The sequence below is a fragment of the Taudactylus pleione genome, unplaced genomic scaffold, assembly GCF_031769625.1.
Source record: "Taudactylus pleione unplaced genomic scaffold, aTauple2 ptg000436l, whole genome shotgun sequence".
NCBI lineage: Eukaryota > Metazoa > Chordata > Amphibia > Anura > Myobatrachidae > Taudactylus > Taudactylus pleione.
The window spans coordinates 9735262-9750823 of record NW_028284838.1 but is presented as its reverse complement, the minus strand read 5'-3'; the positions used below and the strand labels follow the sequence as shown (position 1 = coordinate 9750823).

Below are 15562 nucleotides of genomic sequence, written 5' to 3'. Positions count from 1 at the left end.
AGCTGATGTGAAATCATCTGTTCGAACAAGTGGCTTCACTGCTCCTTTTCGGAGCAGTGATTCTTTTCACTACTCCTTTCGTCATTGCTCCTACAGGTCACGCATGCGCACAAAAGCCCCAACGTCCGGCAGAAGGAGCCGGACAGTGGCCATAGGGAAGGAGCGGGTATTGGGAGCATTCGCCATCTGAAGAAAAATATTGTATTTTCAGAGCTTGATGAATTCTGTCCCCATAATATGAGCACAGCGGTCCATTTCTTCCAGAGGAAGGTGAGCAGGAGATATCTGTGATGCCTCCTACTTTATCTTCTTAATGAATGGCCCGATAACTTATTCATTTTCACCTGCTTTTGTAAAAATTAAGTGATGATGAATAGGCCCCTAAATCTCCAACACATTTAATCACTTTTTCTTTGGAATAAAAAACACCCAGACACAGAGCCAGACTTGTCTAATAATAATAGCTACAGTATTGTGGCTTAGCTGCCTTACTCTGCACACAGAAAAGCAGCTGCCTCCCATCTGATCAGACCACCACCTGACCTGCTACCTGCCATCCACATCAGACACTGACGTCTCCTTTTTCTTTTTTTCCCCCTCTGTTGTATACATATTCTTTTTTCTACTTCTGCAATTTCCCTTGTGCTTTTTTCAGCTTTCATTACCTTTTCCTTGATTATTTGCCATTTTAAATGATTTTCACCAAATTTGCATGTGCCCATTCCCAGTATTTTTTACTTACACTAATGTTCCTCTTATTGCTCCTACACACTAGACGATATCATGAGCGATTTGGACGATTCTTGTTCGTATCTTTCTACATGCAGGAAGATCTGTCAATCTCGTTAACAATTTGCTGCAGATTGTTCAGTGTGTACGCACTCCCGAACAACAAACGATATGTTGTTCCAACCTGGACAATGCCGGCGTCACACTCCCAGGACTCTCCCCTCCTCCATTTTATTAGAGCATCGTATAGGATACGAGCAGCATCCTGAACAAGATTACAGCATATAATAGAGATAACTATTATATAATCCACTATATAACGATAAGTATCCATCACTAAAGAATGTAGAATAGATGCACTTTGTTAAGCCATACAAAACAAAGCAGCGCAGTAAAGCAATGTACAGCGTTCAGCAGGTATACACCAAGCTTCACTAGTCACAGAGCAGAACTGCACAGAGCTAACATGGCTCATGCTTTTTATACCCTGCAGTTAGTACAGCCCATTATTTACATTTTTATGAAATCTTTATAGCATACAGCGCGGGAGGCTGGATCACTCCTAAACTGTGCTTTGTCCAGTGGTTTCTGAAGATACTGTGATTAAGCTGCATCTAAAATGAGTGTAAATATGATAAAGCATACATTTTACTCTGCTGGGACTGGTTTGCATGTGATTGACGCAGACTTGCGTATATGCCACCTATGGTTGCAAGAAACACTACATGGCCAGTAAAACACTCAATGCAGGTCTGGTCTGGGGGGGCATGCACCGGCCAAGCCTGTCCTGCCTGTTTCCTTACCATGCATGAATGCAATTAATTTTCTGCTTCTTTAACACAACAGTTGTAAATCTTATAGGTAAGAAATGCAAACACACAAATATGCAAATGAATGATGCACAGCTGATGAGGGAACTCCACAATCAGCCAATCAGAAGTATCTACCTCAGTGACGACCAATCTGATGCCCTCTAACCTCCGAAAGGGCCACACATTTCCGTTAATCTCAATATAAATGAAAATAATACATTTCATTTTTACAACAACAGAAGTGTTTGCCTCCAGGCCCCATTTGTGAGGGTACCAAAGGGTTTGCCAAGAGGGAGAGGAGTGCAGTCTAATGAGCCAGGTCTGAGATGCCCACTGCCTGTGACATTAGAGAGGCAGTACCGGCCGTTTACACAGGCTCACACTGCTCCATACTGTCGGTAAGCAATAGATGGATTTTTGTCTTGGGGGGGTCAATCTTATCTCTGGAAGGTAGAGAGCCGGGGCTTGCCTCTGCGCACTGGTTGGGACTTAAGTTCCGCCACTGATTGTTGTCCATTACTTGTATAGATAATGCTGTTGAGCGTCACCATTAATGCATATTATGCACCAGCTCTCCAGCGCCTGTATTATAAATTATACGTCAGTATTTCATTTACTAGAAATAATGTACACATGAAATATCTCACTTCTTACTGTTTCACCTACAATAACAAAAAGAACCAGACGTTGTGAAATTTCAACCTGTTATATAGTTATAGCATGTAACCTAGAAACAGAATAAATAGTATATTAACTCCATTTTACTTTATGCAGTTGTCCATAATAATTTATAGTTTACAGATGTGACTATAAAAATGCAGTGGATCAATATAGACATTTTTCTTCTTATTCTGATGTATTACAAATCAGGAATGACAGGAAATTCCAGAAACCACATATCATAAAATACAACACATTTCCCACCTCATCATATAAACCATTCTTTCTGTTTCAGTAAATCAAACTGACAAACTATAAGATAAATAACAAACGTGTTGTTTTAGCACAATACCAATTCATTTGTGGCAGAGAAATAATCTAGTGTGTCATCTTGTAAGCGACTTTGTAGTTGGCAGCGAATGCAAATACGATGCAAAATTCAGGAAAAAGCATGAATCGCTGCCCGCGGCGGAGTGTCTAACTCGCACTAAGCTGTTTGCGTCATATAGAACAAATACACAAGGTGAATGAGGACTCATCTGTAGTATAGGTACAAGAATCAAGCAAGTAAAGTAGGCAGTCCCTATTTTTGCTTCGTATGGGGTGGATGGAGAAACAAGGGACAGGTTGGGAGGACTAGTAGAACAGAAAAACAGTTCAGCATCTATGCTCTAAAATGAAAAGGCTGCTTGGAAATATAAAACTGGATCTGGTCACATGGTTGACTGTTACCATTTCGCCATTTATTATGTCGACAACACAATGTTAACATTAGAATGGTGACGTCGTTCAACCATATCGACATCCTCAAAATGCCGACATGTTCACAATGTCGACATGAAATGTTGCAATGTGAAATATCAACATTCTCAAAATGCCGTTGGTTAGGATTAGGTGGTGCCAGGAGCATTAGGGCTAGGCTGCAGGGTGGAGGTTAGGGATAGGTTTCGGGGGGGAGGGATGGGGTAGGTTATGTCTAGGCATTTGGGGAAAGGTTAGGGGTAAGGATTAGGGTTGGGGTAAAATACCCCAGAACGCCGCTCCATCAGATGTCTCAGCCAGAAATTCTTGTCACATGTGCCCAGGCATGACAACGGTTTCATCCACTGGTGCCTAATTTACACAAACAACATCCTCATCAACAACATCCTCATCATCAACATCCTTATTAGCGTCAGCTACACAAATATCCTGCTCATCCACAGAAGCATACTCGATTTCTATGTCAGTATGTTCACTCATCATAAGAAGCAGAACCACCAGTCATAAATAAAGGCCAAGGCCTTAGCCTTTCCTTACTACTTCATGTGGTGAAACTGGCATATTGCCAATTTTATGTCTTTCTGCAGCTAACTTTCCCTTTGATGTTTTCTTCTTTACCACTGTAAAAGATTGGTTCTTGATCTTAGATGCCCTGACTTAAGCCCTGGATGCCCTTGGGCATCGGCTTTAGTAGATGATGTAGCTGCTAGTAGTGGCACTGGCAGCAGCTCCAGCACTAGTATGTGGTTTCTGCTCTACTTTCAAGTCTCAGCTGATCGTTCTCCATATCATATCATGAGTAAGAAAAGAATAACACACTGTGCTGTCACTTTCAGTGTCACAAGATTATTTATGAATAAGAATAACACACTGCACTACCACTTACAGAGTCACAAGATTAATTATTTATGAAGAATAACACACTACGCTGCTACTTACAGTGATGCCATTATGTTTTATGTATAACGCATGTTATTTAGCACTTTGTTGTGGTCTTGTAGTCGACATGTAGACTAATAATTTATTCACAATTGAGGAAAGAGGTGAAAAGTTGAATATTAGACTGCGCTACAACTTACAGTGTCACAAGATTATTTATAAATAAGAATAACATACTGCGCTACCACTTACAGGGCGAGATGCACGAAATGGAAAATACGATAAAAACCCCATTTCCGGGGTTTTACAGCATTTTCCATATGCACTAATGTGTGTCCGCCAGGTTTCCGATGCGGAGAGTAACCCCATAGAACCCTACGGGGTTCTACAACATGGCGCTGGTATGAGGGATCCGATCTGATCCCTCTCAGCATTCCCCGCGGCCGACGCGTCACGCTGCGAGATGGACTTCCGGGTCATAAACCTGGAAGTCCACAGGGCTGCGTGGATCGCAAAGGACAGCTATTATCGGTAGAGCTGTCCTTTGTGCTACTGATCACATATGTTAGTGCGTATGTGATCAGTAAGGATGCGGTGTGTGGCGGTAAGTAGCGCACTATGTTAATGCATCCCGCCCACAGTATCACAAGATTAATTATTTATGAATAAGAATAACACACTGCGCTACCACTTATAGTGTCACAATACGTGGACGATAAACTGCGGTCTGGCCGTCAGTGTTACTAAACAATAATAGCGCAGCTAATTTGCTAACGCACACACTTAAAAAAAAGAAGCACTTTTATTTTTTTCACACTGGGGAAGAGCACCCCTGAATGAGGCAGCAGCCCCTTGATGAACAACATAGACAGCACCCCTTTTTTATGGACAACAAAGCACCCCTGCCGAGTGCGGACAGACCACCTGCAGAGTCACAAATACGTGGACGATAAACTGCGGCAGTATCACCGAACAATAATAGAGCAGCTAAGTTGCTAATGCACACACACAAAAAAGAAAGAAAAAAAGTATATATTTTTTTTTACACTGGGGAAGAGCACCCCTTAATTGATAGAACACCCCCTCCTGGACAGCACAGCACCTCTTTATGGACTGCATCCCTAGCCTGATGGACAGGACAACAACACAGCAGCAGCCACAGTTAATTGACAGTACAAGTGACACAGCAGCTGCAGCACCCCCTTTATATACTGCAGCCTATGCCCCTTTATGGACAACACAGCAGCAGCCTTCAGGCCAAGACTCTGACTGGACACACACACTGAGTGACTGACAGTGACTGCTAGCTTCTTTCTCTATAGCCGGAATGAAAATGGTGCAGATCGCGTGGACGTTTATATAATCCAAAACCCGCGAGAATCCGACAGCGGGAGGATGATTCGTTTTGCCTCGTTTTCGGATCCGAGTCAGGGGAAAACCCGAGCCTAGCTCGGTTGTTGCCTCGGATCTGGAAGTTCGTGTGGGTCTGGTTCTCAGAGAACTGGACCCTCTCATCTCTACTACCAAGACTCTACTTGCTGACACATATCTTGTTGCCCTTTGAGTTTAATGATGTATAAATGCTAAATATATTGTTCAGAAACTGATCTAGCAAAGAGTGCTAGGTAGTTCTCAGTTTATGCCTACAGACAAATATAGCATTTGTTTTTATAGGACAAGATATTTCACTGACATACTGTATATACCGTTCTAGTATATTTGCAGCATATCCTCCAGAATTCACAAATATCAAGTATTCCCAAGATGTAATAAGGAGGGACCTCAGCAGATATATTTTTCCAGGCGCAACAACAGTCCCCATAGAATCCTATGGGGGCTGCTGTGCTGACTGATATACCAAGCATTCTGGAGCTTGGCCCCAGCTTCTAACAGCATCTTCAGATGCCGTTAGCCAAAAGTAGCCTATGGGCTACATTTCCCAAAGTTTTTTGGGAGAAGGATCAGATGCATGTGCATTAGCGCAGCTGAGGGGGCGAAGCAGGAAGTAATGTGATCAATGCAATCACTTCTCACTGATCGCCGGCTCAGGCTCCTGTGGGAAACCCTGTTCCGGGGACTCATAAATGATACACGGAGACGAATAAGGATTTGTTATTGCTGCAAATTGTGGCGATAAGGAATCTTTATTTTTGGGTTCTGGATGCAAATAATAATAATAAGCCCCATAATCAGTGGGAATATTTGCAGTTTTATGCCCTGCGTTGTGGGTGGACGCAGTGCATTATTTTTCCACAAAAGGTTTTGTTTTTACAACATCCTCGCAGGGGGAGGAAGCCATTCCTCGTCATATACTTTCTAGGGGATTACTTTTGCACATTCCAATATGGGAAAGGTGCATTATTACAGATGTACAATAGTGAAACAAATTAGTGTATATATATATATATATATATATATATATATATTAGGGGTGAGCGGGTTCGGATTTCTGAAATCCGAACCCCCCCGAGCCCCCCCGATCCGAGTCCGATCCGAGTCAGGCTCGACTTTTCCCGCCTGACTCGGATCTGAAATCGAGGCAAAACGTCATCATCCCGCCTTCCGAGTCTCGCGGGTTTTGGATCCTATATAAGGTACCCGCGTCGGCGCCATTTTCTCACTCGGCTGTGGACAGTGAAGAGGGAGGGTGGGAGTTAGGGCTGTGTAGTGTAGTGTAGTGTAGTGTAGTGCTGCTGTTGTCCACTACTTCAAAGTCCATAGGGGCTGGCTGTGTTGTGCTGTGCTGCTGTTGTTAATAGGGGCTGTGTCCACTACTTCAAAGTCCATAGGGGCTGGCTGGACTGTGTTGTGCAGTCAGTTCTCCATAGGGGCTGTGTCCACTCCAAAGTCCTGTGCAGTGTCCCAGTCCTAAAGGAGTGCTGTAGTGTTGTCCAGGGGGTGCTCTGTCCATCAGGGGTGCTCCCCCCAAGTGCTAAAAAAATAATATATTTTCTGTGTTTGTGAATTGTGTGCGCAGTAGCCGCACGTGCATCAACAAAGTAGTGCCAAGCGTGCGCCTGTGTCATAAGTAAAGGGCCGGCTGGCTTGACCGTTAAAGGGTGCTGTAACCCCCGAAAGTACACTCCAGTCCAAACCCAAAAAAAATTATTTTCTGTGTTTGTGAATTGTGTGCGCAGTAGCCGCACGTGCATCAACAAAGTAGTGCCAAGCGTGCGCCTGTGTCATAAGTAAAGGGCCGGCTGGCTTGACCGTTAAGGGTGCTGTAACCCCCGAAAGTACACTCCAGTCCAAACCAAAAAAAAAATTATTTTCTGTGTTTGTGAATTGTGTGCGCAGTAGCCGCACGTGCATCAACAAAGTAGTGCCAAGCGTGCGCCTGTGTCATAAGTAAAGGGCCGACTGGCTTGACCGTTAAGGGTGCTGTAACCCCCGAAAGTACACTCCAGTCCAAACCAAAAAAAAAATTATTTTCTGTGTTTGTGAATTGTGTGCGCAGTAGCCGCACGTGCATCAACAAAGTAGTGCCAAGCGTGCACCTGTGTCATAAGTAAAGGGCCGGCTGGCTTGACCGTTAAGGGTGCTGTAACCCCCGAAAGTACACTCCAGTCCAAACCAAAAAAAAAATTATTTTCTGTGTTTGTGAATTGTGTGCGCAGTAGCCGCACGTGCATCAACAAAGTAGTGCCAAGCGTGCGCCTGTGTCATAAGTAAAGGGCCGGCTGGCTTGACCGTTAAGGGTGCTGTAACCCCCGAAAGTACACTCCAGTCCAAACCAAAAAAAAAATTATTTTCTGTGTTTGTGAATTGTGTGCGCAGTAGCCGCACGTGCATCAACAAAGTAGTGCCAAGCGTGCGCCTGTGTCATAAGTAAAGGGCCGGCTGGCTTGACCATTAAGGGTGCTGTAACCCCCGAAAGTACACTCCAGTCCAAACCAAAAAAAAAATTATTTTCTGTGTTTGTGAATTGTGTGCGCAGTAGCCGCACGTGCATCAACAAAGTAGTGCCAAGCGTGCGCCTGTGTCATAAGTAAAGGGCCGGCTGGCTTGACCGTTAAGGGTGCTGTAACCCCCGAAAGTACACTCCAGTCCAAACCAAAAAAAAAATTATTTTCTGTGTTTGTGAATTGTGTGCGCAGTAGCCGCACGTGCATCAACAAAGTAGTGCCAAACGTGCGCCTGTGTCATAAGTAAAGGGCCGGCTGGCTTGACCGTTAAAGGGTGCTGTAACCCCCAAAGTACACTCCAGTCCAAACCAAAAAAAAAATTATTTTCTGTGTTTGTGAATTGTGTGCGCAGTAGCCGCATGTGCATCAACAAAGTAGTGCCAAGCGTGCGCCTGTGTCATAAGTAAAGGGCCAGCTGGCTTGACCGTTAAAGGGTGCTGTAACCCCCAAAGTACACTCCAGTCCAAACCAAAAAAAAATTTATTTTCTGTGTTTGTGAATTGTGTGCGCAGTAGCCGCACGTGCATCAACAAAGTAGTGCCAAGCGTGCACCTGTGTCATAAGTAAAGGGCCGGCTGGCTTGACCGTTAAAGGGTGCTGTAACCCCCGAAAGTACACTCCAGTCCAAACCAAAAAAAAAATTATTTTCTGTGTTTGTGAATTGTGTGCGCAGTAGCCGCACGTGCATCAACAAAGTAGTGCCAAGCGTGCGCCTGTGTCATAAGTAAAGGGCCGGCTGGCTTGACCGTTAAAGGGTGCTGTAACCCCCAAAGTACACTCCAGTCCAAACCGAAAAAAAATTATTTTCTGTGTTTGTGAATTGTGTGCGCAGTAGCCGCACGTGCATCAACAAAGTAGTGCCAAGTGTGCGCCTGTGTCATAAGTAAAGGGCCGGCTGGCTTGACCGTTAAAGGGTGCTGTAACCCCCGAAAGTACACTCCAGTCCAAACCAAAAAAAAAAATATTTTCTTTGTTTGTGAATTGTGTGCGCAGTAGCCGCACGTGCATCAACAAAGTAGTGCCAAGCGTGCGCCTGTGTCATAAGTAAAGGGCCGGCTGGCTTGACCGTTAAAGGGTTCTGTAACCCCCAAAGTACACTCCAAACCAAAAAAATATATATTTTCTGTGTTTGTGACTTGTGTGCACTGTGGCTGCACGTGCATCAACAAAGGAGCAGCGCCAAGCGTGCGCCTGTGTCCCATAAGTAAAGAGCCGGCTGGCTCATTTCTTAAAGGGTGGTGTAACCCACAAAGTGCACTACTCTCCAGCAAAAATAAAAAAATATTTTCTGTGTTTGTGTGCGCTTTAGCCGCACGTATATATATCAATATAACATAAATGGAGGACCAAACTTTCTCTGATAAAAATAAAATAGGGAAAGATCAAGAACCACTTCCTACTAGTGCTGTTGCTGCTGCTGGGAGTTGTTCATCATCCCAGAGAGGAAGTAGGAACATCACTACTTTTACTAAACAATTGACCCTCCAACAGTCCCTAGCGATGAGGATGAAGTACGACAGCAGTCATCCTGAAGCAAAACGTATAACTGAGGCCTTGACTGCTATGTTGGTGTTAGACGTGCGTCCGGTATCCGACATTAGTGCAGTGGGATTTAGACAATTGATGGAGGTAGTGTGTCCTCGGTTCCAAATCCCGTCTAGATTCCACCTGCATCCTCAAAGCAGCAGCGACAAGCGTGCGTCTGTCTGTTAAAGGGTGGTGACACCCTCAAAGTGTGCTACACAAACAATTAAAATATTGTTCTTTTTTTTTCTGTCTTTGTGAAATGTGTGGGCTGTAGCCGCACCTGCATCCTTAAAGCAGCAGCGACAAGCGTGCGTCTGTCTGTTAAAGGGTGGTGACACCCTCAAAGTGTGCTACACAAACAATTAAAATATTGTTCTTTTTTTTTCGGTCTTTGTGAAATGTGTGGGCTGTAGCCGCACCTGCATCCTTAAAGCAGCAGCGACAAGCGTGCGTCTGTCTGTTAAAGGGTGGTGACACCCTCAAAGTGTGCTACACAAAGAATAAAAATATTCTTCTTCTTTTTTCTGTCTTTGTGAATTGTGTGGGCTGTAGCCGCACTTGCATCCTCAAAGCAGCAGCGACAAGCGTGCGTCTGTCTGTTAGAGGGTGGTGTAACCCTCAAAGTGTGCTCCACAAACAATAAAAATATTCTTTTTTTTTTTCTGTCTTTGTGAATTGTGTGGGCTGTAGCCGCACTTGAATCCTCAAAGCAGCAGGGACAAGCGTGCGTCTGTCTGTTAAAGGATTACATCGGTGACAGCATCCAAGTAGGCATGTCAGACAGTCCGTACCTGTACTGGCAGGAAAAAGAAGCAATTTGGAGGTCCCTGTACAAACTGGCTCTATTTTACCTGAGTTGCCCCCCCTCCAGTGTGTACTCCGAAAGAGTGTTTAGTGCAGCCGGGAACCTTGTTAGCGAAAGGCGTAGGAGGTTGCTTCCACAAAATGTGGAGAAGATGATGTTCATAAAATGAATGATCAACTCTTCCAGGGAGACCAGCCTCCAGAACGTACAGAGGGACCTGTGGTTCCAGCAGGGACGAATTAATACTCTGTGAGGATGAGGATGTACATAACACTGAAGAGGGTGAGGAATCTGTGGATGAGGAGGATGAGGACGACTTCTTGCCTCCGTAGAGCCAGTTTGTGCAGGGACAGATTAATTGCCAGCTTGTTTTGTGGGGGCCCAAACGAACCAATCATTTCAGCCACAGTTGTGTGGCAGACCCTGGCGCTGAAATGATTGGTTTGTTAAAGTGTGCATGTCCTGTTTATACAACATAAGGGTGGGTGGGAGGGCCCAAGGACAATTCCATCTTGCACCTCTTTTTTTTCTTTGCATTATGTACAGTTTGGGGCCTAGTTTTTCAATGCCATCCTGTCTGCCACTGCAGTTTCACGCCTAGATGGGTCACGTGTTTGTGCCGCCCACTCGTGTCGCTTAGCATAGTCATCCAGCTACCTCGGTGCAACCTTTTGGACATAAAAACACTATTGTGAGGTGTGAGGTATTCAGAATAGACTGGAAATGAGTGGAAATTAAGGTTATTGAGGTTAATAATAGCATAGGAGCAGAAAAACCTACAAATTCTGTGATTTTAGCTGTTTTTATGCTTTTTTTCAAAAAAATACAGATCCAAAACACAAAACCCAGAACCCAAAACACGGAAGGGTGGTTTTGGCAAAACCAATCCAGATCCAAAACACGAAGAAAGATCCAGATCCAAAACCAAAACACAAAACACGAAAAGTGGCCGGTGCACACCCCTAATATATATATATATATATATATATATATATGTACTGTAAGCTCTAAAAATCCTGCACACACGTCCATATGCAGAGTGAGGCGTATTACAAGGAAATCGTTATGTAATACCGCCGGACCTAAGCCCGGCGGATGAAATCCCTACACCGGAAGGCCAGCAGATGAAGATCCCGACTAGGGTAAGTAAGTCCTAACCCTCCCCTCCCTCTAACCCTAACCCTCCCTTAGTAGTGCCTAACCCTAACCTCCCCCCTAGTGCCTAACCCTAACTTCCCCCCAGGGGTGCCTAAATCTAACCCCCCTCCCTGCACCTTAAACCTACCCCTCCCGGGGGGGTGCCTAACCCTAACCTCCCCCCGGTGGTGCCTAACCCTAACTTTCCCCCCGGTGGTGCTTAACCCTAACCCCCCCTTTCCCTAGCCTAACCCTAAGTCCCCCGGGAGTCCCTAACACCCCCCACCACTCCTCCCTGCGGCTAAGAGTTCCCGACGCCCGGCTCACCTACGTTCATTATGCCGGACGTCAGGATTTCGGCATGGGGCTAATGATGGGCGTCGGTACTTAGATGCCTATCTTTAGTCCCATGCCGGGCTTTCACTGTCGGGATTTCGTCGGTCAGCATTTCGACCGCCGGCATCCTGACTACATCCCATTACAAGATGCACCACCAATGGCATGTGTGCCAGGTCAGATACACTCCCCTAACCAGGTCATCAGCACAAGACAGTTTAATGTAAATAAAAACACTGTATAATACAAAAGATACTGTATAATCTCCCTTCTTGTGTAACACATAGGACAGAGATTGCTTTGTTCTCCACTGCAGGATGTTGTAATTTATAGGAATGTTTGAAATCTGTGTGCAGCACAACATAATGCAAATTACTGCAGATATACAATGCTTGGTATAAAATGGTACGTGCTACTGTAACATGAGTGACATACACTAATTAATTTGTACATTGCAAATGTGAACATAATGTGACTATGAATGATTGTGTCTTTATACTGCCTTTAGATTCTGAGTAACTGGAGAGAGGAGAAATACCAGGGTGATGTGAAGGCTCGGCAGATGATGCATGAGGCTCTACAACTGCGACTGAATTTGGTAACATATCCTCTGGATAGAGTCCTATTGTCTCAGTAGCTAATTAAACCTGACATTATTATTTTTTTATTATTATTAGATGTTGTTCCTGCCGCTGCATTAGTTTATTTTCTTTTTCTTTCATCAGTCACTCTCTCTTTCCTCTTGTCTCCTCTTAATCTTCAGCAATCTCCCCTATTTTTTACAACTCTCTTTCCCCCTCTTACTCCATCTCTCTCTTCTCCCACTACTGTGGACAATACTTTTTTTTTCTCCATCCGATCTTCTTCCCTCTCTTTTTCTCCCTTTTTTGTTTTTCTATCCCCCTTCCCTTCCTTCTCTCTCTCTCTTCACTCCTACTCTATGTTGCTCTATTTCCCCCTATCTATCATCTGCCCCTGTCTGGCTGTGCCTGATAAGAGGTGTTGATGCCGGATGCAAGCACCAAATGTTTTCAGTCTGCACATGTGTTTTAGGGATGCCCTGGAGAGGGGGACCCCTTTACTGGGGGGATCCCCAATTCCCCAGGGATCCCTGGCCTAGGCTGACTAGCGGTCAGGACTGATGCTGTGGCTGGGGGTCCACTGCAAGGGCTCCCCTGGCTGTGGCATCAGCCCCCCGCTAGAAAGGGTCTGGTGCTGGTTTTAACTATAGGGGTACCCCTATGCAATTTTTCCCCCTAATAATTAAAACTGCGGGCCTGGTGCAGACCTCACCCACTCCATGTGACGTCACACGGGGCGGGGCCACAATCGCCGGTGATTACAGCAATGAATGGAGCTGTTAGGGCAGCGTTGTGACCATCTGAAGCGCCCTAAGGACGCTTCAGACGGCACTGCTGCATAGATTCTGGCTGCAGGGTGCCATTTTAGGCACCCTGCTAGCCAGATGAGGCTAGCAGAAAAAAGCCCAGGGGGCCAGACCAAATGATTCCACGGGCCTTATATGGCCCCCGGGCCTGATGTTCCCCATCCCTGGTCTAAAAGGAAGGGAGAGACAAACTGGTATGCGGAACTTGTATTATAAAATGTGCTAGTGTTCTGTGCCAGCTCTATAGCTTGTTAGTGTCTGTGTGGCCAATAAAATCTGCCCAGTAATTCATTTACAGATGTACATAGCACAGCTCTATGTAAATGACCCGCCACTGTGATATTATCATTACCTTGCAAAATCAATACAGTATAACCAAGAATCATTGGTGGTATATTCATAATAGCTGAGATGGTAGAGAGGACACTGTGCACATCTAGCAATAAGTGGTCTATTTACTAAGCAGTGTTATGAGACAGAGTGAAAAGTGATAAGAAAGTGATAAGGTGCCAGCCAATCAGCTCCCAACTGTCATTTTTCAAACACAGCCTGTGAGATGACAATTGGGAGCTGATTGGCTGGCACCTTATCACAGACTTATCACTTTTCACTCTGTCTCATAACACTGCTTAGTATATAGACCCCTAAGTGTCTTTCTACAGGAGTTTTCTGGAGGATGACCAAGGGACTGCAGGGACTGCAAGCAGAGAGAGTTTAGGCATGGCCGTGAGGCATGGAGAAGCAGCAGGAGGACATGTAAAGATTGGTGTGGGAGTCCCTGTTCTGTAATCGATCCGTAGTACAAAACCTGTTGTTGTGGGAGGAAGTGAAGAGGCTTAACCACAAGCTGGAAGTAGTGAGTTGGGCAGCAGGACTGAGTACTAGGAAGGTGCAGAGCAGGCCAGATAATCTAGCCAAAGGGGTAAATTTACTAAGATTCGCATTCTCGGGTGATAATATCACTTTTTGCAAATCGGGAATTTACTATCATTAAAGTCAGGTGATTTGTTCATCATTTGGGGTTAAAATTGGGTGATTTAATGCCACAAATTCGTCCGTTTTTACCGTTAGAAATGAATTCACCATCGGCTCATATCGGAAGTACTTTTCATTTACTGTACTTCTGCCTAAATTGGGAATTTACCATTATTAATTTTGCTAAATTCGTCCGTTTTACACTCAAATCGGGGACTCAATAGAAGTTTTAAATGCACCACCTCCAGAGCTGCGAGTTGCAATCCAACATACACAAATCAGTGTGATTTGTGTATGTTTATGAATGTTTATGAATGGAAAGTGTGTTGTAAGGGTTCATCTTTTTAAAAATAAATTACGTAGGGTCCCCCCCCCCAAAGCATAACCAGCCCCGGACTTGTCAGCCAGTCCTGGTTCCAAAAACTGTGGGGAACAAAATGAGCAGGGTTCCAACGTAATTTAAGAACCAGCACCAGGCTGCAGGGCCAGTCCTGGTTTTAAATATAGGGGAGAAAAAATGCATAGGGTTCTCCCTATATTTAAAACCAGCACTGGACCCAAACCGTGAGGGGGGGAATGCCACAGCCTGGAGACCCTATTACCAGGTCTCCAGGGCCAAAGCATGCTCATCCCAAGCCAGCCAGGCCAAGCCGGGGATCTCAGGGGAGGTGGGGACCCCATTAAAAATGGCTCCCCCCTCTCCCGAACTCCAGGTTTGGTCTGAGGCCTGGGGCTCTTCCCCGCACCCCTGGAACGGTGGGTACAGGGGCAATAAAGTGTAAAATAGTATGAAACTATTGTATTTTACAGTGGAACTACAGTTGCCAGCATGCCTGCCCTTTGGCACTTGTGGAACTATAAGTGCCAGCAGGCGGCCAGCACCCGTACCCCCACTGTAAAATAAATAGTTAAATAAAGACAGTACACACACACCGTATTTAATAAAAGTTTATTACATACATACCTCAGTCACACATATTTACCTTCTACCAGATGTTTCTGTCCCCTTGGCCCCGTAGATTCCAATGGGAGTACATGCAACAAAGATCCTATACTCACCTGATCCTCGCGCTGGTCTCAGTAGGATCCCGGGGGGTCTTGGCAAAACAATAACACGCTTACCCGAAACCAAACGGACTAGTATTGATATGTGTCTTGTCACACATACCAATACTACGCGAATGCCAGCTGCCGGGACGTCACCGGGTTTCCCACGCCCTGCCAGCCGATCAGAGGCCACTTCACATCTAGCGGCCTCTCATTGGCTGGAACCCACATGTACCTCAGCCAATGAGAGGCTGCTAGATGTGAAGCGGCCTCTGATTGGCTGGCAGGACGTGGGAAACATCTTTATACACCAGATCGTGCAGTGTGTACAGACCGCCTGATAATTCGTGGCGTCGCATCTGCCGTCGCTGGGTATACCCATCGTCTAGTGTGTACCCAGCATTAGTCTTCATGGTGACTGGTATATGTCGAGCCCTGTTTTAGCTATACCCCTAACCATACATACCATTTTTATATGCAACATCTTTATATAGAAACCAAAGACGTCAACACGGTGTGTATTTTCAGTCACTCCCAATCATTTTAAAAAGGCGGTGCTTATACTTACATTATGGTTATATGATCTCTTAGCATTGAAAAT

The 15562-nt window shown here is 45.1% G+C and overlaps 1 protein-coding gene across 1 annotated transcript in view; it reads left to right on the top strand.

Moving 5' to 3' along the window:
• Positions 1-15562, top strand: part of MED12L (mediator complex subunit 12L) — a 709720-nt gene that overhangs the window by 570524 nt on the left and 123634 nt on the right. Inside the window, exon 32 of the mRNA XM_088447707.1 lies at positions 12061-12150. Within this exon, the coding sequence (XP_088303833.1) occupies positions 12061-12150 (90 nt within the window). The remainder of the gene's footprint in view (positions 1-12060; positions 12151-15562) is intronic.